General features: G+C 35.4%; 2 protein-coding genes across 2 annotated transcripts in view; one reads left to right on the top strand and one right to left on the bottom strand.

The window, feature by feature from the left end:
• The window catches only part of LOC150092617 (protein cereblon-like), a 129,532-nt gene extending 122,265 nt beyond the window's left edge, over positions 1 to 7,267 (bottom strand). Inside the window, exon 1 of the mRNA XM_090414751.1 lies at positions 7,184 to 7,267. Within this exon, the coding sequence (XP_090270877.1) occupies positions 7,184 to 7,208 (25 nt within the window). The 5' untranslated portion in view covers positions 7,209 to 7,267. The remainder of the gene's footprint in view (positions 1 to 7,183) is intronic.
• A 768-nt stretch (positions 7,268 to 8,035) lies between these two features.
• Positions 8,036 to 25,594, top strand: part of Glut4EF (Glucose transporter 4 enhancer factor) — a 332,547-nt gene continuing 314,988 nt past the window's right edge. The window contains exon 1 of the mRNA XM_090414696.1: positions 8,036 to 8,559. Within this exon, the coding sequence (XP_090270822.1) occupies positions 8,036 to 8,559 (524 nt within the window). The remainder of the gene's footprint in view (positions 8,560 to 25,594) is intronic.

Here is a 25,594-nt window from a genome sequence, read left to right as displayed (position 1 = left end):
ACTATTCTTAAAGTATAGAAATTTAAAAAAAAAAAAGTTATTTCAAGAAGAGAGAAAGAAAATTGATATGAGAGTTCTCAGGAAAATTAGAGAAGTAAACAGATGGAATCAATGGTAGAATCATGTAAAAAGAAAGATATTAGGATTCTGACATCACTGGCATATCTGAATGTGTGGGCAGAGTTAATCTAAGGTGGCATGTCACTTAAACAAAATGGGAAGAGAAAACATCGATAATAGAATGTTTTATGACAGTTTGGGAGGGAGGGAATCCACAGAAAGACCAAAATCTAAGTGGACTGATGGATTAATGTCTCAGAAGACTGATCGATAAAATGCAATAATAATGGAGATACAAATAAATTAATCTGGATAAAAATTGTTGATAGGAAACTAATAATGATTTAAACTGGATTGTATGGTACTACCATAGGTATCTATGTTGAATGAAGTATCTGTTTATAGTGGGAACTGATCTGGTTATAGTGAGCTTATGGGAATACACTCACTGGCATCAACTTATTTTTATGAAACTTTTATAGTTTCTTTTTGACATTCTAGAAAATACTGATATTGACTCTTATGATTTGGAAATTTTAAAGAGATTATATTGGTCACAAATAGCGTCAGTGTGTGTAAATGGAGAGGAAACAGGAGAATTCCCAGTGGAGAGAGGAGTCAGACAAGGATGCAAGTTATCACCATTATTGTTTAACTTTTATAGTGAACAAATGTTTACAGAGGCACTTGAGGATGTAGAAGAAGGAATAAAAATAAACGGAAGAATCATTAATAACTTAAGATATGTGGATGATGTAGTAGTGATGGCAGAAAGTGAAAATGGGTTACAACAAATTATTCAAAGAATTGAAAACTCTTGTAAAGAGTATGGACTAAGAATTAACACAAAAAAGACCAAGATAATGATAATGGGTAGAAAAATAGGAGATAATGTAAAAATAAGATGTGGAGGAAAGATTTTAGAAGAAGTGGAAAGATTTCAATATTTAGGTAGCTGGATCTCAGAGAAAGGAACTTCGGAGTTGGACATTAGAAATAGAATAGGCAAAGCTAAATCAGCATTTATGGAAATGAAGAGAATTTTAATAAACAAGAACACTAAAATAGGCATTAGAATTGGAATAGTTAAAGCAACAGTTTGGAGTATTGCAAGTTATGGAAGTGAGTCATGGACACTAAAGAGAGATATGGAAAGAATTAATGCATTGGAAATGTGGTGTTATAGAAAGATGGAAAAGATTGGCTATACAGAAAGAATATCAAATCAAGAAGTTTTAAGATGAGTTGGGATGGAAAGAACACTGTTAAAGAATATTATGCAAAGAAAGACTAGATTTGCAGGACATCTTCTGAGAGGTTCTTCGGGACACCTGACAAGAACTATATTACAAGGGAAAGTTGAGGGGAGGAGAAGATGTGGAAGACCAACTAGAGAGTGGTTTAATGACATCATGGAATGGACTGGTTTAAGAATGATGGAAGCGACAGACAGAGAGAAATGGAGAAGAACTGCTCATCTGCTGCAACCCACTTGCTAGAGGATGGTACCGGACGACGACGACAACATTCAGCTTTGAAATAATGCTAAATCTAATATCTTACTTATATAATTTTGCATAGCTGAACTGAAGCCTTTTGGCTCTTTATTTTAGTAAATATATGTATATTATTTTAATTTTCATTCCTAATTTAATGGTCTCTATTTTCCATGCCACTAGAAGAATAACTTTTTTGGCTTGGTGGCCATTTTAATACAGAAGTAACAACTAAAAAAACTGCAAATGAAAAGATGTTATTGTACAATGGATAGAGCAATTTTTTTAGATTTTATGGCTAAGCATCCAATGTCAAAAATAATATTAAAAAATGACACATTTGCCACAAACAGGGACAAATCATCTTTGGGCTATACTTTATCTTGGTGTGGGCATACCACAAATTGTGGCATGTGTTTCTATCAAAATGAAAACCACATAGATGGGGAGATCTATTTCGAGGCATATTAGAAACCAATAATTAAAGAAAATTCTATATTTGGTTAGTATATTTAAACTAACTAACGAGAGCCTCTATAGTCACAGTTGGTTTACATGAACCCTTTGATTGGAAATACCCAGGTTCAAGTCTGTCTATGATGCGAAGAATCTTTATCAGGTCTTTTCAATCAAATAGTGATTTATCAGTGTCATATGGAGGTTCAAAGGGCAGACTAGCCTTTTTCACACACACACACACACACACACACACACACACACACACACACACACACACACACACACACACACACACACACACACACACACACACACACACACACACACACACACACACAGATCTACAGGCATAACTTGACCTTAAGGAATGCAGCTGATGAGCGACGTGCTAGCTGCATTCGTTCTTTGTGACCCATAATCAGGGGACTCTATCCATCCTAAGGGATGGATGGGTTGAAGAAGAAGAAACTAAATAATAATAATAAATAGCATTATATATTGGTATAGCTTAGCACTGGAATGAAAATAACCTTCTATAGTGAAAAACATCAACAAACATCACATTGCACCGACCCAAGCAGAATTCTTCTCACACAAACATACTGCACAGCTGGAAGCCAAACACTGTGCAGTAGAAGTTTTATTGAAATGCTAAATACAGTTTAGGTGTGTTAATATTTTATTTATTTATTATTATTATTATTTTTTATTGCGACGGGATGGCCAGCATAAGTATGAGTGATTGTAAGTCACATACATCATAAATCAAGAACAGACTGTATTTTTATTTAATCAAAAAACTTTCAAAACAACACCTTTTTTTAACAGAAAACACAAGAATATGAATAATATAAAGGACAATTCTAATAACAAAAATTAATGCAATAAATAAATGATATTTCCCAAAAAGAATGTTTTTTTTTACTGTTCTTCCTATTCTTCTTCTACTTATTATTATTACGTAACACCTCCAAGGAGTCCGAAGACTCATCGAGGGAGGGCACCTACTCTCTGTCTCCACCACTCAATCCACCAACTACAATGAACTGCAACTACCATCATCATCATCTACACCAATGGCATCTATTGCCCATCTTCACCACTAGTATTTTCAGAGAAAATCACAAACATCCATGCCCATGACAGGATTCAAACTCGTAGCCTTTAGGCTGGAGAGCAGATGCGCTGACCACTCAGCCAACCAGGCCAACAAAAAGGAAAAGAACATTCTCCAAACAACAGTTCGTATTATTAGTCACTTTATTGAACTCCTATTGACTTAGTGAGGCATATCATTTAAAAAAAAAAGTGGGAGGGAGTTTTGGTGAGCACATGTTTTTCTTCATGTTGAGAGGGATCTTGAGAAGAAGCATGAGAGTGACAAGGCAGTAATTATGCAGATTTGAAAAGAAATTGATGCAGACATGTGGATTGGCTTTGGGATCCCATTCCAGTTTCATTTGTAAAATTAAATAGCATATTTTAGCATTTGGTCAAAAAAAGTAATATAATTCGGAAGAAATTATATTCTTGTTTCAATCATTTACCAAAACATGAGAATATGAAACTTTGATTGTGAAGTATAAATTAAAGATGCGAAGAAATTATATTCTTGGCATCTTTAATTTATAGCATAACAAAGTGGAAAAACTTCCAACAGCTATCTCTAATCCAGAGTATTTTAATAATAAGGTGTGACACCTTTTTGACTACTTGTATATGGAAATATGACTTCTCCATTACTTCACCCTTGGTATCACCTCTGGGTCTGGCTACCACTGATGAGACCTCAATAAAGGTTGAAACCAGCCTGGATAGTGATCCTTCCCATAATGCATTGCATTATACATGTCCATAAGGATATGTGCTTTGCATTATGGGATACTAAGGCAAGTTATGCGAAGTCACTAGCTTCTATATACAAGTTGCCTTGTCCTGAAAATACTTCAGCCACAAACTTTGTTTGCTTATACTTGGATAAAAGATTAAACTAAGTATATAATTTCTTGGCATCTTTAATTTATAGTATAACCAAGTGGAAAAACTTCCAACAATTTGCTTGTGAAGTTTCTTCATAATCAGACTACTGACATACAGAAGCTGCTGATTTCACATGAAATTTCATATCCTCTTTTAACCTGTACTAAAGTCTGATTAGTTGGAGACAATTATTATTATTATTCATGACACCTCCAAAGAGTCTGAAGACTCATTGCGGGAGGACACCAACTACTACACAGAGCCTCTACTACCATTAACGGCATCTACCGCTTACAAACACCACCACCACCGCTAGTATTTCTTGTCTGTAAATTGCGTGTTCTAAAGGGTCGATTTGTCTGTATGCGGGATGAAAAACCCTGCTACCTCCATATGAGATCGGCTAACTCACCTTCAATTGAAAAAGTTCATATATAAAGATTCCTCCCATCATGACAAGAATCGAACTTAGGCCTTTTTCAATCGAAGAGCGCAATGTACCGTTGTTCTTCCAATTGCACTAGGAGGCACTTAAGAACTGTGAAGATGCAAAAGAGTTAACCTTACTGACAAGCTTAGGTGTTGGATGCTATTAATTTCTTCTTCACAGCATTACAAAAACAAATCATAAAATAAAAGCCTAACTTGAATATATTTTTATGAATTTCAAACCAGCATTTTAAAAACATACTCATAAAAGACAAACTTCTAATATTTCACACTCTAATGTTGTATAAACAATTTTGTTTTTACAGCTATTAGGTTGAAGCTGATCTTAAATGTCTCCCAATTTTTTTGTAATATTAATGCAGTCATACTTATTTAGGCTAGGTGAGTGTTTCAAGGATGTTGTTGACTCTAAAAATAGTCTCTCTGACTTATAATGACTTCTGTGTAACAAGCTGATTTTCTTCTATCTGATCCTGTGTGATGGAATGTCCAAACAAAACATAGTCTGCAAGTCCTGACTTGTCATAATGATGGCAGCAAACATATTTTCCCAAGGCAAATGCCGAGAGATCTTCCTGTCTGGCCATAGAGGCTGCCCTTTGGTGAGTGGATCAAGGTTGCTAGTTTGAAGGTGTTGTGAAGATAAAGGTTATATTTCTTTAGTACTTTAGTTATCTTTTGAGATGTACCTGATATGTTAGCCAAGAAAAGTGTCGCAGAGGTAGCTGGGTTCTGTGGCAAGAGTTAATGAGTGCTCAATTGCATTAGTCATTTTTCATATACAAGTATCAAAATTTGTATCATATCATTCAATTATTCTAAGTGTGTGTGTGAGAGAAAGAGAGAGAGAGAGAGGAAGTTTCTTTACTTGGTCAGAAAATAAATGATGATATCTCACTAAAGACTGAAGTCGATGTGGGTGGTTTCCATCCATCTTTCAAATAATGCACTCTGCATTATTTGAAATTTGGATGGAAACCATTTGATATGTATAATTTGTATTATACATATCAAATGGGTGCCTCTCCCTTTTTAAAAGTATATTTCTGTTGATTCTTTGATATATATATTTTGTAAGCCATTTCAGGTCTTCAAAAGCAGGGTGATGCGGTCTCATACCAAACAATAATAATCATGTATAATCTAACATCCAAGTAAAAAGTTATGCATTTTGGTGAGCATAACCTTTTGGGAAGTTATATTACTAAACAAATGCAGAAAGTGAATGAGGTGAAAGAAAGAAATATGTGTGATACTAGAAAAGTAACATGACAGACAGAGCTGCATGGTATTGTTAAGCATTCCCAGAGATCTGGAAATGCTTGAGCTAAGTGACATGTTTATTAAATGTCACTATTCAGTGACCAATTTTTCTGTTTTCGACATTAATGAGAAACCATTTTTCACAACTTTGGGGTTGAAACCTATGATTTTTCCAATTATAAAGGCATATCAGTCTTACACATGTATGCTGTATATATATATTTTAATATGAATCCCAAAAAACAAGAAATTTTAAAACCTACAGTACATCAGTGCTACGGGTGGAGTAAGTGGTTAAAGAAAAGGAAGGCATCTGATGAAATCTCTTAAACAGCTTAGTTATGCATTTTGGAGTAGGTGAACAAAGTGAGGAGGATGCTCTAAAGAGAGGAATGGAAGGAATGAAAGTGGACAAGAAGTTGGATCAACTGAGTTGAAGACAGACAGTAAGGATAATGAACATCAACTGTTCATGTCAGAAGAAAGTGGAGAAATGATGGTATCCTGTTCAAGAGAACAGTGTCCATCAAAACATTCATATGTGTGAAATAAAATACCAATGATAAAGTGATTGCAGTGAAGGGATGTTAACCAGTTACCCTCTTATGGATAGCATAAAACATTTTTTAGTGCACCACACTAAATGACACCACCATTCTAAGATTAGGTTGTTGATTTTGTATATTTAGTGTTATCAACCTCATAGATGAGAAGTAGCATCTTGTCAGAAAAGGATATCAAGTTTTTGGAAACTGAAGATGCTATGAATGTGATATATGCTTGCATGGAAGCTTCCATTCCCCAAAGGTGTAACACAATGGCAAATGCAAAGCAGCTGTTGTTTTTTTCTTATTCTTAAGATGATCTTAATATATATATATATATATATATATATATATATATATATATTAGTAGTAGATGGAAGGGAATAAATCGTTCGATGCTGTTGGCACACTCTCCCTTGATGAGTGTTTGGACTCCATGGAGGTGTCGCATAATAATAATAATGAGGGGATGTGGATCACTGAGTTTGATTACAAGCATTATAAAGTGCCTGCATTGATACACATCACTTTTTTTTAAAGCAAAAGCAATAAAAAACAGGAGGTTCATATATAGGGGAATCATGCCAAGAAGTGGTGGGTGTGGGTTTAGGGTAATTCTCCATGGGATGAGCTTAATATTTTTCGTTCCTTTAGATAAATGCTTAGTTCCCATTTAATGCTTATTACCGAGGCAGGCATATTAGGGATTAACGAAGGGAAGGAGAAATGTAAAGGGAAGAAGATAATTTTTCCTATACCATTAAAAATACCAACTAATTTATTTCTTATAGTACGCTAATTTATATTTTGAATTTAATCAGAAATAATCAATGCGCAATATGGCACAGACTACGGGTTAACTTTACTCGCTTTATATTACAAAGTTTGCAGCTGGCGATTTTTTGAAAAACAACCTGTTTATAAAATTACCATCAACTGCGTTTTGACATTTCATAACAAGAGGACAAGCGACCAATATTAAGAAGAACACATAATACAAATCACCACACGCCATATGTGACATGGAATTATGGGAATAGCCCAAGGTCATCGACCGAATATTTTAGAAGCTTTTTGCTGTTCTCATTACTGCTTACACTGTCAGAGACATGAAGCAAAATGTTCCATATATGCTGAGTTCTGCTTGCTCTAGTTTACAAAATTTAATGTGAATCTTTCGTACAAGCTCTTTTACTTAATTTAATGGAATCAAAATTTTATTGCTGTTATTTTAACCAGTGTCTTTTAAGTTATTCATTTAACTTGGGGATGAAGTATAAATGACGGAATGAATGTAAACATTGTACTACGTTTATACCGAAGCAAAAACAGCGAGTGAAATATAATGATTTCACATAATTTGGAAAATTTAACATGTTTTATTAAGGAAAGCATAATTAAAAACTTCAAATGTTCTCTGTATGTTATATATTATGCAACGATCACCGGCACTTTACAGCTTGTCGGCGAGTAGCTACATCCGGGTTTCCGAAAAGACAAGGGACTGACAACAAGCACTAACTGCTGTGAACCAATGAGTAAGTGGGTCACGTTAAGTTGAACCAATCAGAAATAACATTAATCACATGGCTTTGTTGATGATCTGAGCCGGTCTGCTAGCTGAAGTAAACAACCAGCTGTCGAGACACCGGTTAAGTTTAAAAAGCTTATGTTTGGGGAGTGACAGCAGTTGTTAACTACAAGAAATCATTATTATGAATGTTGTTTTTAAAATAAGTTTTATCATATATTATTCAGACAAAGTTAAAAAAGATTAGAGATATGTCTACTGGAAAAAGATTGGCGAAGCGATCTATCCTTGGGACTAGGGTGTGTGCGCCTTTGGAAGATGGCCGATATTATCCCGGCGTCATACAAGCTACGAAGACTGATGCAGATGACCAAGAAAATATTTACTGCGTTCTTTTTGATGATAGATCCTCCAGAGAATATAAAGGTTTTGAAATTGTCGGGCCGGGCTTTAAAAGCATTATGTGTGTCAAGTTAAAAGAAGGTCAGAAAGTGTATGTAACTTATAATGGTCGTGAAGTAACGGGAACTGTAATCGCTCATCATCCTCATCTGGATGAAGTTATACTAGCAGTGCAACCATTACCTCATAGTCATCATGCATCTCAGGTTGTGGAACTCAAGAAGAAACTAGAAGAAGTGAGGTTGTTAGAAAGCCGTAAGTCTGCTCGCTTGCAAGACATGGATACCGATTATTCTCGACTTGCAGAGGGACAGGCTGAACCCCGGAGAAGAGCTTCATCTTTTAGTATTGAAGTTCCCACAACCAATATAAGGTATGTTCACATAAAATTGACTGAATTCTAGTATATGATTATATTATATCATATATACATAAAAAATAATACGTACGTAGTGATATATCATAAACAAACGCTATAAAAGTTTTTTACAAAAACGTTTAAATGGCATGTGAAAGCTTGCTGGAAAGTATAAGGTACATATCTGCAATAATGATTCAAGAACAGAATTGAAGGTCATACTAGTTTCAATAATTTAGGTTTAATTTTGCTCATTAAGGATTCAACATTTTGCATATTTAATCTCTATTCTTGTTTGCTGTCTTTTTTTTTTATGTAATAATTCAGCGGATGATAATTATACTATCCCCTGAATTACCTTATTATCTGTTGTCATGAGCTGGACATTCATTTTCATAATAAAATCCAGTATTTGAGATGATTTCAAACATTTATTTTTCTATATTTGTGTACTGTTTGATTTTAAAGATGAATAATTTTAAGATCTGATTTTTTCAGTTAAAGCAGATGTTTATATTTTGTATAAGTATTATGTATTTTCTATCAATAATATATCCAGAAACCTTTTGTTCAAAGGATTTACTGTCATCATCCCAAACTTAGTGTTGTATTATTGTTTAGTTTTTTTATTATTTTATAGAGCATAACTCTTCGACGGATTTTAGAATTATATTTTTTGTCAGACTATTAAGATCTAATCATTGCTTAAAAGTGTAATTCAGAAATAAGCATCAAGGAGTAAACATTTTGGACTACTTGGATATATTAAATTAATAAAATGTTCAACAGCACTTTCACAGACAGTAATGATTTATTTAAAAATTATTATTTGTCTAATTATGTCTGTAAGTGCAGTGTCTTGTAGGCATTTTTTTAAATTAACATTTGTACATCACTGTCTTGGCCAGTCGCTGTTTGTTCTTTCCTTGGTTTCGCTATAACCTTTTTATGCCCCTCCTCCGATGCAAAAATGATCCAAGTAATATCCTCTGGTTACTTAGTCCATTCCGAACTTACTTCTAGCTAATCAAAAGTTCGCTTTTTAATATGGTTTTATTATTTATCGTACTCATTATTATCTTATTAAATAATGGCTTCATTGTGGAAGAATGATAATAAACTTTTGAACAGAAATTTATTACATGGAACGTCTTTTGGTGCAATAATACATTAAATAAGTAGAGGCTAGCTAAAACACTGAACTTAGAAAAACAAGATGATAACTCACTAGATTATTATTTGCCGTTTCATTGGACTTGGAGAGTAAGTTTACTCTTTATTTATTTGTTTTTAGTAACTAAAATGAAAGGGAAGCAACATTAACACAGAGAAAAAAACACACTTTTCTTTTAAAGAGCATTCTTTTGAGTGACGAAATGTTAAACTTTAGCTTCTTCCAAGCAACTTTTTACAGATGCCCTGACTCTCCAGACAAATTTAAACCTGTTACTTACTAATATTAATTTGTGGGTTCGGTGAAATGGAATTGTTTTGTGCATCCGAAGGGATTTTTTAATGGTCTTTTTGATATTATTTCACAATTTCCACAGTTAGAAAAAGAAAGCTAAAAGGATGTTTTTGTATTTAAAAGGTGATGCTGCCTACCCACATTATTGTTATTCCTGACACCTCCGAGGATCCTCGTCCGAAGACTCATCGCATTTATATATATCCGGTGGTACCGGATATTTTAGACTTTAAAAATAACATATTTTCTAAAATGTGAGCAAATATTTCTCAATTAGAAAGGAAGTGATTTTCCTAAAGGATGCTTTATTGAATCTCGGGCAGACGCGCATAAACAAATCTATTTATCAGGCATTTGATATGAAGTAATTACTTGTCTGTGATATGGCTGGTTAGCGAATGGTTGTAGTATCAAAATGTCTTACTATTTTTTATATAAATAAACTGAGCTGTTTTCGATCCTAAATGAATTACGCCTGAAGTAAACTTTCATCTTTTTGTGTCAACTCACATTTTTATGAATGTATGTATATATATTTAAAGATTGGGTAGTAATTTACAAAATTCATATAAGTGACAAGTGTATACGTGACAGTAAAAGCATGTTGTCCTTGTTGCTACTTGCGTCTTGCTATCAGCTGACAGCTGCCATCGATCCGGTACAGACGAGTCCATTTTGTAGTCAGGTTAGAAGTTCTTAAAGAGAAAACGATGCGTCATTTTTTATGGTGCTGTATTCTCATTCATAAAAAAGAAGTAAACATGAACAAAAATAATGAGAGAGAGTAAAAATCACTCGTCTATATGGTTAACGTGAAATCTGATATATGCCTTATATCTTTGTGGCACCTCTTGTCCGCTAATTTTCTTCATTAGGCTTAGGGTTCATTCAGCACTGACACCATTTATATTTAGAATGCAACTTAAATTTTAACATTGTAGTGTATTCAGTGATCGGATGAATTTCGATTTTATAGGAGGTACTTTATTAAAGACACGAGAGAAAATTGACTACTTTATTCTTACACGTGTAGATTTATACTCTCAAATTTTGCCAATTAAAATATGACAAACGTATGAAATCAGTAAGCAAAAGTGCAAATATTAGTTAGTTATGACAAATTTGAAGAGTGTAGGGTACAGATGCATTACAAAAACGTCAATAAAGTTTTAGTTTAAAATACTGCGGATGATTATTTAGATATCAACTTACGGCAGAATTGGAAGGCTGGGATATCATTAATGCTTGGGAAATTGTGAAGGAATATTTGTTAGCAGCAATAGTAAGCAGTATTCCACGAGTGAAGAAGAGAACACAATTTCGATTTTCTTGGAGGCACTTTATTAAAGACACGAGAGAAAATTGACCACTTTATTCTTACAAGTGTAGATTTGTACTCTCAAATTTTGCCATTTGATATTCAGTTGTCAAGTGGATGACAAACAATATGAATCAAGAACTGCAGGTGAAAAAGAGGTTATGGAAGAGTATTAAGGAAGAGAGGTGGAGAGCAGATGCATGAAGAATATAAGACTCAGGCCAGGGGAGTGACTAGTATGGTAAGGAAGGCAAAACTGGAATATGAGAAGAGATTGGTACTAAGATCCAAAGAAAATCCTAAGGAATTTTTAGCTGTGTGGCCAATAGGAGGAGGAATGATTGCTGAAGAATGACATTGTGGGATAAAAATGGGAATAGAGTGACCGATGCAGAGGACAATAGTGGAGTTGTTGAATAAACATTTTGTTGGAGTATTTCATCCTGGAGGAGTAAGTTTTAATACTAGAGGGATAGGACAGGTTCAAGATTTAAAGGTGCAAGAGGAGAGTGTTTTCCAAATAGTGAATACTCTGGCTGTCAGTAAAGCTGTGGGACTGGATCATATTTCACCATTAGTTTGAGAGAATGTGCTAAAGAACTGACAGCTCTGTTGACCTGGCTTTTTAATGAAAGTCTGGCTATGGGAAGGGTACCCAAGGAATGAAAGGAAGGTAAGATACTGCAATTGCATAATAAGGGTGGTAGCAGACTGGATGTGTCTAATTATAGGGCAGTTTGTGTGTCATCAGTAGTTGTTAAGGTCTTGGAGAAATTAATGAGGGACTATATACAGTGTTGGGCAGATGAGGGTAATGTTATCTGTGAGAGTCAATATGGATTTGTTAAGGGGTGCTCTTGCTTTCTTAATATGACTGTCTTTCGTAATAAAGTGACAAGAGCAGTTAATGAGGGAAAGGCATATACTGCCATTTTTTGGATTTTGCAAAGGCATTTGAGAGGGTGCCACATAAGTTGATATTTAAGTTGCAGCACATGGGTTTAGATGTTGGGTTAGTCAACCGGATTCAGGATTGGCTGTCTGATAATTATCACAGAGTTGTGTATGCTGGGACAATATCAAGGAGGCAGAAGGTTACAAGTTTGGTCACACAGGGCTCTGTACTAAGACCTGTATTGTTTAACCTTTATATCAATGACATTGTCAATGGATTGCAGAGGATATTCAGTTGTTTGCAGATGATTTGAAGCTGGTAAGGGTTATTAGTAATAGTGCAGATGTGGCAGCCCTGCAAGAGGATTTGAATAAAGTAGACAGAGGGGAAAATGAATGGGGGGATTGATGTCGGTTTAATGCAGCAAAATGTAAAGTCTTGAAGTTTGAGATACATCGATGGGAGGCTGCATACTCAATTGGAGGAGTTGTACTGGAGGAAGTAGGGGAGACAAGAGATCTGGGGGGGGGGGTGTTGATTGATAGAAAAACTGAAATTCAGGGAACATATTGCAAAGGTGGTGAAGGTAATCCAGAGGATTGCTACAATACTGAGAACGACCCTGGCCTGCAGAAATAAGAGTTGTATAATACCCTGATCAGACCATACTTAGACAATTTTTTTCAAATTTGGTCCCCAGGATTTGAAGGGGATAAATTTACTATGGAAAGGGTACAGAGGTGTATAACAAAGTGAGAATATCAAAGTTTCAGGACTGTGCAATGTTAATTATGAGGATTGGCTGAGGGAATGTAGACTGCAGTGTTTGGTAGATAGAAGAAGGAGAGGTGATATGATTGAGACTTTTTAAACTGTTGAGAGGTAGTTACAAGGTTGACGCTGGGAAGTTCTTTCGCTTGGTGGAACAGCAGGACGGAACGATGACAAAGGGCCATCCCTGGAAGTTACGAAAGAAAGCTGTGAGCAAGAGGTGAGGAGTGGTTTCTTTGCAAGGAGGGTGTTTGTACTTTGGAATGCATTGCCTGATAGAGAGTGGTGAGAGCAAGAACAGTCATTGAGTTCAAGGAGTGGTATGATAGACTTTGTTTTCTAGGAAGAACCTCTCACAATCAGTCTTTTGAGTCCATGGAGGCCTGAATAATAATGATATCTAAATTATATGCTATTTGAATATCATGTAGTCTTTTAAATGAAATTCCTATAGATTTCTTTGAGCAATTATTGTTTTATGTTTTATTTACCATGTCAAATAAATAATAAAGTATGTATTTATATCAGTCCCACACAGGAAAGTTTCAGAAACTCAGTATGCCCATGCTTAATAAAATAAAAAGAACCTATTGATGCTTTAGTGAAAAGTGTGGGAATGATAAATGGCAGCTAAGCGAAACAAAATTCAAGAAAATATTATCCAAAAGATATAAAGGAGAAACAGCTATACATGAAATAGTGGTTGAATTGTGATTCTGAGATTCAATTATTGATTGCACGAATTGCCTTAGACATATAATTTTTTATGAAGGCATTTTGTGTGCCACTCAACATGTGAGCACAGTATTCTAACTTCATTTGAAAAGTCCTTATAATGGTTCCTCATGTTTGACATCTCACGTCACTCTCTTGACTGCATTACTGAGGTGTTATGAAATGCAATGATTAGTGCAAAGAGAATTGTAGGTGGGATTATTATTGCATGACACCTCCAAAGAGTCCAAGGACTTATAAAGGGAGGGCACACACTACTCAACTACACCCAACTTGCCATCTTCTTTATTTAATCCTCCACTGCTACCGCCCACCACTACAATTGCCGGCTTGGTTGGCTGAGTGGTTAGCGTATCCGTTCTCCAGCCAAAAGGCTGTGGGTTCGAATCCCACCGTGGGCATGGATGTTTATGTCTGGGAAAATGCTAGTGGTGGTGGTCGGCGGTAAATGGCGTAGGTAGTTGTAATTGGTGGAGATGGAGAGTTGTAGAGTATGTACCCTCCCTCAATAAGTCTTTGCACTCCCTGGAGATATTATGTAATAATAATATTTTTGTCTGTGAATTGCTTGTATTCTCATGGCTGATTTGTCTCTGTGCGAGAGGAAAAAAATCCTACTTCCATATGACATTGGCTAAGTAACATTCTTTTGAAATAGCCCATATAAGCATATATTGGAGAATCGCTGTGTGATAGGTATTGGCAAGTTGTGTATTGAGGGAGTAATATCCTGGAAGAGGAAAGTCATCAGTTGTATGCCAAAGCGTCTGTTTTGGATTCATTGCTGTTTAATTTTTTATGTAAATACTATTGGAAATTGCTTGAATGATGATATATAGTTGTGTGCAGATAATGGAAAGTTGGAAAGAGCTATGAGCAGTGCAATGGATATTGTAGGTGGACTTGAATAGACTTTCTGAATAGGCAAATGAACGGGGTAGCCAGTTCAGTGTAGCAGAGTGTAAGGGTTTTAAAGTTTGCCAAAATGTTTTGGCAATGGGAAAATTAAGGGATCTGCACTATGAATTGTTGGAACATCCACCCTATTCCCCAGATTTGGCTTCCTCTGACTTCTGTCTCTTCCCAAAACTAAAACTCTTCCTCGCTGGTCAGCTTTTTTCTTAGAATCAGGAGGTGATTGCAGCTGTAGAGGGGGGGGGGGGGTATTTTGCAGATCTTGCTGAGAACCACTACAGGGACGGGATAATGGCTCTGGAGCATTGCTGGAATAAATGTATTAGTCTTAAGGGAGATTATGTTGAAAAATAAAAATAATTTTGAAATTATAAATTCGTTTTTTTATTGTTAGGCTGAGAACTTTTCATCCCATCCTCGTACCTAGTATAACGAAGTGAAAAAATTTCAAAATCTATCTCTGATTCAGAGTATTTTGGTAATAAGGTGTGACACCTTTTGGCTACTTGTATATGGAAATATGACTTCTGCATTACTTCAACCATGGTTTCACTTCTGGGTCTGGCTCCCACTGACAAGACCTCAATAAAGGTCAAAACTAGTCTGGGTAGTGGCCCTTTCCATAATGCATAGCATTATACATGTCTGCAAGAATATGTGATATGCTAGTCTCCAAGATTTTTATACTTGAAATTCCAACTGGAACCATAGTTTGTCTGATTATTTAAATAAGTCATTTTTTTTTACTCTTTTTGTAATATGTTAAAATAACTGTTATGAGATAAGGCAATTGATGTGAAGCCGTTAGCCTCTATATACAAGTAGCCCAGTCATGAAGTGACTTCACATGCAAACTTTGCTTGCTTACACTTGGATAAAAGATGAAACCAAATTTATAAGGATAGTGTTCTAAGTGTCTGCAGATTTGGAATTTATACAAAGTTAGAAACTGGATGAGTAGAACGGGATGCCATACTTTTTAAAAGTTGAGGAAACTTGATGTGTTATGTTCTATCAGGAAAGGAAGGTCATAAATCTGAAAATAGCAATCTGATCCTATCTAATGATTTCCTTATTATTAAAGGCAGACGAAATAGATTGAGATCCACTGCGTAAGAAAGAAGGGAAAGATGGTGTTTGGTAGCAGTGCAAGTAATTAGGTTAACCTCAACTCACTGAAGAAAGAAGGTGTATATTTAATCCACTGGTTGTAGAAGTTTTTGAAGTTTGGGATTGTTAATAAAAAGATATTTATTTAAAGAGGAGATTTTTAATCAGTATTATCATAATATTGATTAAAAATGATTAAGCTTGGCTGGCCGAGTGGTTAGCGTGTCTGCTCTCCGGTCAAGAGGCTGTGGGTTCGAATCCCACCATGGGCATGGACATATGTGATTGTCTGTGGAAAAAATAGTGGTGGTGGTCGGCAGTAGATGGTGTTGGTGTAGTTGTGGTCAATTGATGGATTGTGAGTGGTGGAAGCAGAGTTGTAGAGTAGATGCCCTCTTTCGATGAGTCTTTGGACTCCCTGGAGGTGACAAATATTAATAATATTAATCCTGTTGACTGCGCCATTGTAAAAAGAAAGGATTATTATATTTAATTTGATCTCTTTATTTCTAACAATTATTTTTTTATTTCTGAGTGTACCTATCTATATATGCACAAAGGTTCACTCCGATTGGTGCAATGACTTTAACTCTTTTTTACTATTGCTTTCAGAATCCAAAAAATCACTGACTCAAGACCAAAATACAAAATAAATATATTTTATAAAACAAAAGCAATATATACACTTCAAACAATATTACATAACTAACTACAAATTAATTGGATCCAAGGCCTTTTAAAAATAAACTTACACTTAAGACTAGACTAAACACTTTGTTAGTACATCAATTTTTAACTTCTTTACATTTCATTTTGAAAAACAATTTCAATAATGGGCACATTGCAAGTGCCGACAATGCATGTTATGAAACTAAAACTAATAAACATTCTAACATAAAAAGTACGTAAAAATATTCAGAATTTTAAATTATGATTATTTTTACAGGATGTTTGTGTGCACAAGGTTTGTCAAACAAGCAAGCAGGAATGTATGTATTGTTATCAGCAAAAGTATGGATAAGATTATTAGTCAGTAAGTGAGGGTCATTTATATTCATCGTTTATAGAAGAGAGCTGTAAAGGCACTGTTGTACTAGTTAAGTTTGAAGAGAGCTATCTACAATGAATTTCAGTGCCTAACCAGTGAGAAAACTGCTCATTCAATTACAGAAGGTGGAAGGTAGATCAAAGGATGGTAATTTGCTGAGCAGGCTATGATGCTATGTGTAATTAAATGCTCTAGAAATGTCAAAAGAAACAGTACAGGTTTTTCCAAACCTTTCCATGCATTGGGAAGGCTTATGTGTTCGTCGTATATGTTGATTAATTTTAACTGTTTAGAACACAAACCTGATAAGAAAATAACTATTTATTAATTTATTGTTGAGATTTAGCTGGTATTCTATCCAGCATCTTCGATCGCAAAACTAGTTTGTCACGGTATGAGAGACAACAACAATTCGGTATAACAATGAGACTAGTTTGAACAATTGTAACATACAACACAAAGACTAAAGTTCTAATTAGATGGCATCTATGTTGAGAGAAAAAATAATAATAATAACAATAATAAAAAAATTTAAAAATTGAAAGAGAAAGTAGATATTAATTTGGTCTTAAGATGACTGTTTCCCAAACTTTGGCAAATATATACAGCCATACTTGTTGAGGTTTGGAGTATGTTTCAAGGCTTCTGTTTATATAACTGTTTATTCTTCTGTTTATATATATAACAACCTCTGTGACTTATAAAAGCTTCTGTGCAGCACTTTTGTTTTTTTTTTCCAATTGGTCCTGTGTGCAGAGGTATCTAAAGCATGGTCTACTAGACCTGACTTGCCATAGTGGTAGTGCTGGATGTATTTTTTATGTTCATTGAGGTGGATATCCAAAGTTCTTCCTGTCTGTCCATACTAAGCTCGATCACACAAACAGGGCACTTCGTAGACTCCTGGATGTGATAACAGAGAGCTCCTGTCCTTGTGTGAACGGATGAGAGTTGCCAATTTCGCATATGGTTTAAATACGGCGCATTGTTGATGTTTGTAAGCCCTTCCACATTAAAACACCCAGGATATATGGAACACCAAAAATTCACAAACAAGGTACATCCTTATGCCCTATTGTGGATAGTATAAACAGTTCTACATATAAACTTACTAGACATTTAGCCAAGCTACTAGCCACTCTAACAAACAATTCTTCCTCTTTTGTTAAAAATTCAAACCATCTAAAAAGTATTTTAGAAAACCATACCTTAAAAAGTTCATAAATAATGATGAGTTTTGATATCGCCTCACTATTCACAAATGTGCCATTAATTAAAACCCTTGATTTGCTAAAGTCACACTTTCCCCCGATATATTTCAACTATTTAAATTCACAGTACAGGCAGGTTATTTTACATGGAAAGGGAAAATATGCAAACAATTAAATGGGACAGCAATGGGCTCTCCGCCCCTTAGTCAGTTTTTACATACAACACTTGGGAAAGCTAGCTATCAATATAGCCACTCTCAAACCAATGCTTTGGCTATGCAATGTTGATGATGTTCTTGCTATTTGGCCACATGTCCCAGACACATTGGATACGTTCTTAGTGCATTTAAATAGCCAACATCCAAAAATCCACTTTACAATGGAACTGGAAGCTAATGACTATCTGTCCTTCCTGGACACACTAATCACACATCATCTAGATGGCTCCTTATCATTCTCGGTTTATAGAAAACCCACATGTACAAGATATTTACACAAACAATCACACCATCATCCATCTCAACAGTATGGTATCCTAAAAACATTAGTCCACAGAGCTAGAGTGATTTGTTCCAATAACATTGCTCTCACTTATGTCACACCTTCTTGGCCAATGGCTATAATCCCCATAAGATAGACAAAATACTAAATGCTCCCCAGAAATCCTGCCCACCACCACTGTCTACCAGAGAAGACTATAACAAATCTGTCACCATCCCATACATCAAAGGGCACATCTGAAAAGGTATCTAGAGTGCTTAATAAACATCAGTTATGTACCATATTTAAGCTGTGTGAAATTGGCAACTCTCATCTGTTCACCCAAGGACAGAATCTCTCAGTTATCATATCTAGGAGTCTACAAAGTGCCCTGTTCGTGTGATTAAGCTTATTATGCAGGAAGAATTGTGGACATCTGCCTCAGTGAACATAAAAAGTACATCCGGCACTACCGCTATGGCTAGTCAGGTCTAGCAGGCCATACCTCTGCACACAGGATCAATTGGAAAAAAAAAAACAAAAGTGCTGCACAAAATCTTTCATAAGTCACAGGTTGTTCCTGGAATCAGCAGAAGCCTTGAAACATACTCCAAACCTCAACAAGCATGTCTGTATAAATTTGCCAAAGATTTGGATGCTATTAGACAGAAAACTGACTTTCAGCTCCCATATCAAGGCTCTCTATGCAAATACATCAAAAACCATAGTCCAGCTCTACCTGCTAATCAACTGGAATAGTAAGTTGAGCGCCAGAATCAAACTTCTCATATATAAACTGATGGTTCGTCCAATACTTGCCTATGCTTCTCCGGCCTGGACTCATACTGCTAATACTAATATTAAGTTACAACGTGTGCAAATCAAATGTCTCAGAATGATCCTGAATGCCCCATGGTTCATATGTACTGTGCAACTTCATCGCGACACAAATGTCCCCTATATTTACACTTTCATGCAGACTATAGCAACCAAGCATCTGTGCACCCTAACAAACTGATCCAACTGGCTGCAGATTATGACGCAATGGATTATTTCAAACATAAAAGACCAAAAGCCATCCTAAACTACAATACTGGGGACTAATCTCCAAGCCCACTCAGGGCGAGCTAGCTCATAATACTTTCTCCACTCACAGTTTCTCTTAAGATAGCAGGGAATATGAAAAGCATTTGCTTCACTCCTTAAGTCAGTAATGTTGTAAAGCTGTAAGAGACAGTCATCTTCAGACCAAATTAATACCTGCTTTCTCTTTCAATTTTTTAATTAAATTTTTTTTTATTGTTATTATTATTTTTATTTTTTATTATATATATATATATATATATATATATATATTTTTTTTTTTTTTTTTTTTCACTCAACATAGATGGCACCTAATTATGACTTTAGTCTTTGTGTTGTACGTTACAATTGTTCAAACTAGTCCCATTGTTATACCGAATTGTTGTTGTCTCGCATACTGTGACAAATTAGTTTTGTGCTCTGAAGGTGCTGGATGAAATATCAGCAATAAGTTAATAAATAGTTATTTTCTTATCCTTCTGTGTTCTCATCTATACCATTGAAATAAATCAACATTTCCATGCATGTGTTTTGCATGAATGAGCTATGCTAGAAAATCTGCTGAAAATTTACAGAGTGGTGTGTATGTGGGGGGGGGGGGGAAGGATTATGCATAATCAGTTATTTTGGAGAGGACTGAGATGAGAGTAATGACGCGATAGTTTGATGACAGATTTTTATTTGTCATTTTTGAAATCAGTTCTGTATAGGTTTCCTTCCATGCTAAACTGGATAAAGTATAAGATTGAGTAGCGGTAATTATAATTAGCCAAAGTGACTAAGGCAATGAAGTCAATATATAATGGCAGTTAAATTTTTTAAGGCAATATTTCTCTTTTGTGAGATGAAACAATTGAGTTCCAGAAAGACAAACCTCATTGTTTTGGTATGACACCAGCTAACTCGTATTTGGTGGAAAATCCCATAAAGGTACCTTGCATCCTAGATGAAATTCATACTCAGTTATTCCAGCAAAACGGTATCATCAGAAATCAGGGTAAAGAAATTCACAGAAACATGAGATTGCATACCATCATTCAGATGTATGAGGTATATTATTAGGTCCAGGCTAAAAAAAGAAAAAATCACAAATGTTGGGGAAGGAAAAGGAAAAAGCGTGGCATGAGAAGAGATTGGCTTGTCAAGCCAAATGATATCTAAGGGAATTGTTTCACTTATATAGTAAGTAAGAGAAAGAATGATAATGGAAGGTGACACTGTTTTGATGATGATAAATGATTACTACAAACTAGAATGGAATTATATAATGAGAACTTTAGAGAGTATTTCATACTTGTGGGAATGATGATGTGTGAAGACTAGAAGGAATATTAGATAGCTTGTTATTGTCTAAATTGGAGGCATATGAACTTTTGGCTATTTGATAAGTCTTCACTTATTCGTAAGGTATGTGAAGAATTGTAAAGTTTGACCTTTGATGTAGTTGTTCAGTGAACGTTTTTCAGTAGTGAGAGTCCCATAGTATTGGAAGGAAGACAAAATAGCACTATTTCTGCATATGAGTGGTGCTGTTTACTGCTACCATGACATAAGTTTTAAATTACAGTATAAACCAGTCTATATCTGCAATTGTGTTAAGTACTGGAGAGGCTGCTTACAAGTAAAATACATGATTGCTTTAACATGGGTTTATAAAAAAAGTAAGTTTTATTTAAAAGGCTCATTATCTGATACACACGTCACTTTATCATATAAAGCTAAATTATCAGAATTTGTATGAGAAGTTGAAATTATTGTATGATATTTAGGTTTATAGATTGATTACTTGATATTGCTTGAAAAAAATTAATCATACCAGAACATTTTCAAGAGGAATGCAAAGAGAAGTATATATCAACACTTGAAGTAGAAAGAGTCCACATGGTTAGCCTAGTGGCTGTGCGCTTCGCAACCATATGACTGGGGAAGGAGTGTCTCGGGTTTGATTTCCATTGAAGACGTGACAAATTTGAGGATCTTCCTCAGCCATAGCCAAGTTAGTTGGTCTTGGGTGCGGGCAATAGGGTTTTTTCTGCCAGTTTATCTGGCGTTTTTCATCCCGCAAGCAGGCAAACCGGCCCTGTGAACGCACACAGATCTACATCCATAAATACTTAACCCCCATGAGGGGGCTCAACTCTCCCCAATAGGGACAGGGGGAAGGGAGGAAACTCCATACAAATAAATAAATAAAGTAGAAAGAAACCATGAAAAACTTGAAATGTGGAAAGGCAGCTGGAGTAGATGATATTAGACCAGAAATGCTTAAGTATGGAGGTATAAAAGTTTTGCAGTAGTTACACTGCATAATTCAGAAGGTCGAATTCCCAATGATTGGAGTAGAGTTCTCATAGTACCATCTATAAAAGGTGGAATAAAACTGAATGTGGGAATTACAGAGGAATTTCTCTACAGAGTGTTCTAGGTAAGATTTATGCAAGCATACCTGAAAAGAGGTTGGAAGAGAAACTTGGAGAAGAACAAACAGGGTTTAGGCCAAATAGAGGTTGTCAAGATCAGATTTTCATGGGAATATGATAAAGATCTATACTTAAGTGTTGTAGATCTGGAAAAGGCATATGACAAGTTGCCCAGAGAAAAGCTTTTCAAAACGCTACAGTTATATGGGATGAATGGAACATTATACAGAATAATATATTTAAGTTGTCAGTGAGCAGTTAGAATTAAAAAAATACAGGAAGATGGGTTGACATAAAATCAGGAGTGAGACGAAATGCACATTATCTCCACTCTTATTCATCATCTATATGGATCACATTATGAAAGAATGTGGCATCAAGACTGATATTAGAATTGGAGATGTCAAACTAAGCTATTTGCCTTATGCAGATGATGTTGTACTCCTAAACACATTTAGTGCAAGTCTCCAGGATTCACTAACTAAATTGTGAACTACAGCTGTAGCAAATTCGGCATGAAAATCAGCCATAAAAAGACCAAAACTATGAAAATAGGCAGTAACATAGAAAACTTCAGCTGCATCCTGAATGGAGATCCTATAAAATAAGTAAAATATTTCAGTTATTTATCACAGTTTTTAGTGAAGTTTCAGTAAGGAAATACCATGAGCAGACATATTACTTATTATTATAGACATATTATAGACTATGAATTCCATCATAATAATGGAATTAACTCGCGTAAAATATTCCTTATTTGTAGAATTTTTGCCTGCGTATCACAGGCATCATCAGTACAAGTACAAAGGCTAATTAAACAAATTGACACATTAACACGGCGCCACCTAAGTAGCTAAAGTAAGATAACTAAAAACGCTCCTTAAATTTCCTAAACGTATTTAAAAAAAAACAACCATATATATGTGTATTCCACATACTGAGTACTCTGGATGTTAGTAAAGCTGTGGGACTGGATGGTATTTCACTGCGAGTTTTGAGAGAATTTGCTAAGGAACTGACAGGGCCTTTTCAATGGAAAATGGACCTGGCTTTTCAATGAAAGTCTGGCTATGGAAAAGGTGCCCATGGAATGGAAGGAAGGTAAGATAGTGCCATTGCATAAGGGCAGTAGCAGACTGGAAGTGTCTAATTATAGGCCAGTTTGTGTGTCATCAGTAGTTGGTAAGATCTTGGAAAAATAGTGAGGGACCGTATACAGCATTGGGCAGATGAATGTAATGTTATGTGTGAGAGTCAACATGGATTTGTGAAGGGGCGCTCTTGTTTTAGCAATATGCTAGCCTTTTATGATAAAGTTACTAGAGCATTAGATGAGGGAAAGGCATATACTGCCATTTTCTTAGACTTAGCGAAGGCATTTGACAGGGTGCCACATGATAAGCTGATATTTAAGTTGCAGCACATGGATCTGGATGTCAGATTGGTCAACTGGATTCAGGATTGGCAGTCCGATAGGTATCGGAGAGTTGTGTATGGTGGGGCAGTTACAAGGAAACTGAGGGTTACAAGTGGGGTCCCACAGGGCTCAGTACCGGGACCTATATTGTTTAACCTTTATATCAAGGACATTGTCAGTGGATTGCAAGGGGATATTCAATTGTTTGCAGATGATGCGAAGCTGGGAAGGATTATTAGTAATAGTGCACATGTGGTAGCCCTGCAAGAGGATTTGAATAAGCTAGATAGATGGGTAAATGAATGGGGGTGTCAGTGTAATGCAGTTTAAAATGTAAGGTTTTGAGGTCTGGGACGCTGCATACTCTATTGGAGGAGCTATACTGGAGGAAGTAGGGGAGACGAGATCTGGGGTTGATGATTGATAGAAACCAATTTCAAAATTTCTGTCAAATTTACTCACTTCTTCAACTAGAAGAACTGCTACATATATAAAAAAATTCTTTGGATTTCAGAAATAAAATTTTGGATCTTCATCTAGACGATTCGGATATTATGATTAGTCTAGATGTTGTTTCTCTATTTAAGAATGTTCCGTTAGCAGACAGCATGGAATTAATGCACCAAGAATTTTCTCCAGACATAGTCAAATTATTTGAATTTATAATAAAGTCTGGTTATTTTTCCTTCAAAAACCAGTTATACCCAGTGGTGAGCTATAAGGGGCTTGCGCGAGCCCTTTGTTAATTTTTTCTCAAATTTGCAAGTCCCTTGTTCTTCTTGTTTAATAATCTTGTAGAACTAGAAAATACTACAGTGTAATGTATACATACTATAATTGCTACTTTAAATTCATATGGATTTTCTGATAACTATATAAAAAATCATTTCATTGCATTTTGTTCTGATGGAGCTAGTGTAATGTTAGGAAACAAATCAGGTGTTGCAATCAAACTTCTACAAAAATTTCCCAACATTGTGATTTGGCATTGCGTAGCTTATCATTTACAATTAGCATTAGACGATTTGATAAAAAAACATTAAGGAAATAAATCATTTTGAAATATTTATGTATAAATTATATGCTTTTTATCATCAATCATCAAAAAATCAACGAGAATTAAATAAGATTGAAAAAGACCTTGGTATCGAAATTTTAAAGATTGGCCGTGTGTTTGGACCACGATGGGCAGCTTGCAGTTTACGAACGGCTCTTGCTTTGTGGAGAAATTACCCAGCTTTATGCAAGTATTTTGCATCGAACAATAAATATATGGGCTTTTTAAACCGACTTCTCAATTTGGAATTTTGAAAAGATCTAGCATTAATGATTGATATCCTACAGGAATTATCATATCTGTCAGAAGCTCTACAAAGTCTCAATATAAGTATTATAAGGACTAAGTTAGGCCTTTTTTTTTTTTTTTTTAGCTCGATGATGCAGGCCCTTTGTTAAAATTTCCATAGCTCACCACTGGTTATACCAACAAATTGAACGAACAGCAATGGGTAATCCTATATCTCCTGCTATTGCCAACTTCTTCATAGAGCACTTTGAGCAATGTATTTTTGACAACATTTCACCTAGACCTGACCATTGGTTCAGATATGTGGACAACATTTTTGCTATATGGATGGGCACTTCGGAAGAATTACAACAGTTTCTCTCAAAAATAAATGCACTTTGTACAAGAATCACCCTAGAAGTAGAAGCAAATAAGCAGTTAGCCTTTCTAGATCTCTTAATTCTTCGCCAACCAGATGGTAACCTATAATTCACAGTTATAGGAAGGAGAAACATACAGGCCATTACATCCATGCTGAATCACATCAGCATCCCAGTCAAAAGGCAGGTATTATAAAAACACTGGTTCATCGAGCCCACTCCTTTTGTTCTTCAGAAGAACTATTACAGAAAGAATTGCGATATATTAATTCCTCCTTCTTATCCCATGGATATAAGAATTCCTTTATAAAAAGAGCATTGAGTAGTCGTGTTTCAGCATCCTCTTCAAATATAGAAGTAATAACGCGTATACCTATCCCCTATTTGCAAGCCGTGAGCGAACACATAGCTAAAGTGTTAAACCACTAAATGTTTGTGTTGCCTTTTGACCCATCACAAAAATCTCCACATTCCTCACTTCTCCAAAGGACAAGTTCTCACATCTCAGCTATCC

Source organism: Typopeltis vanoorti, chromosome 25, assembly GCF_054136105.1.
Source record: "Typopeltis vanoorti isolate ZY-2024b chromosome 25, IOZ_Tvanoo_1.0, whole genome shotgun sequence".
Classification (NCBI taxonomy): domain Eukaryota; kingdom Metazoa; phylum Arthropoda; class Arachnida; order Uropygi; family Thelyphonidae; genus Typopeltis; species Typopeltis vanoorti.
The sequence above is the reverse complement of the archived record's forward strand: the minus strand, read 5'-3'. Positions and strand labels throughout refer to the sequence as shown.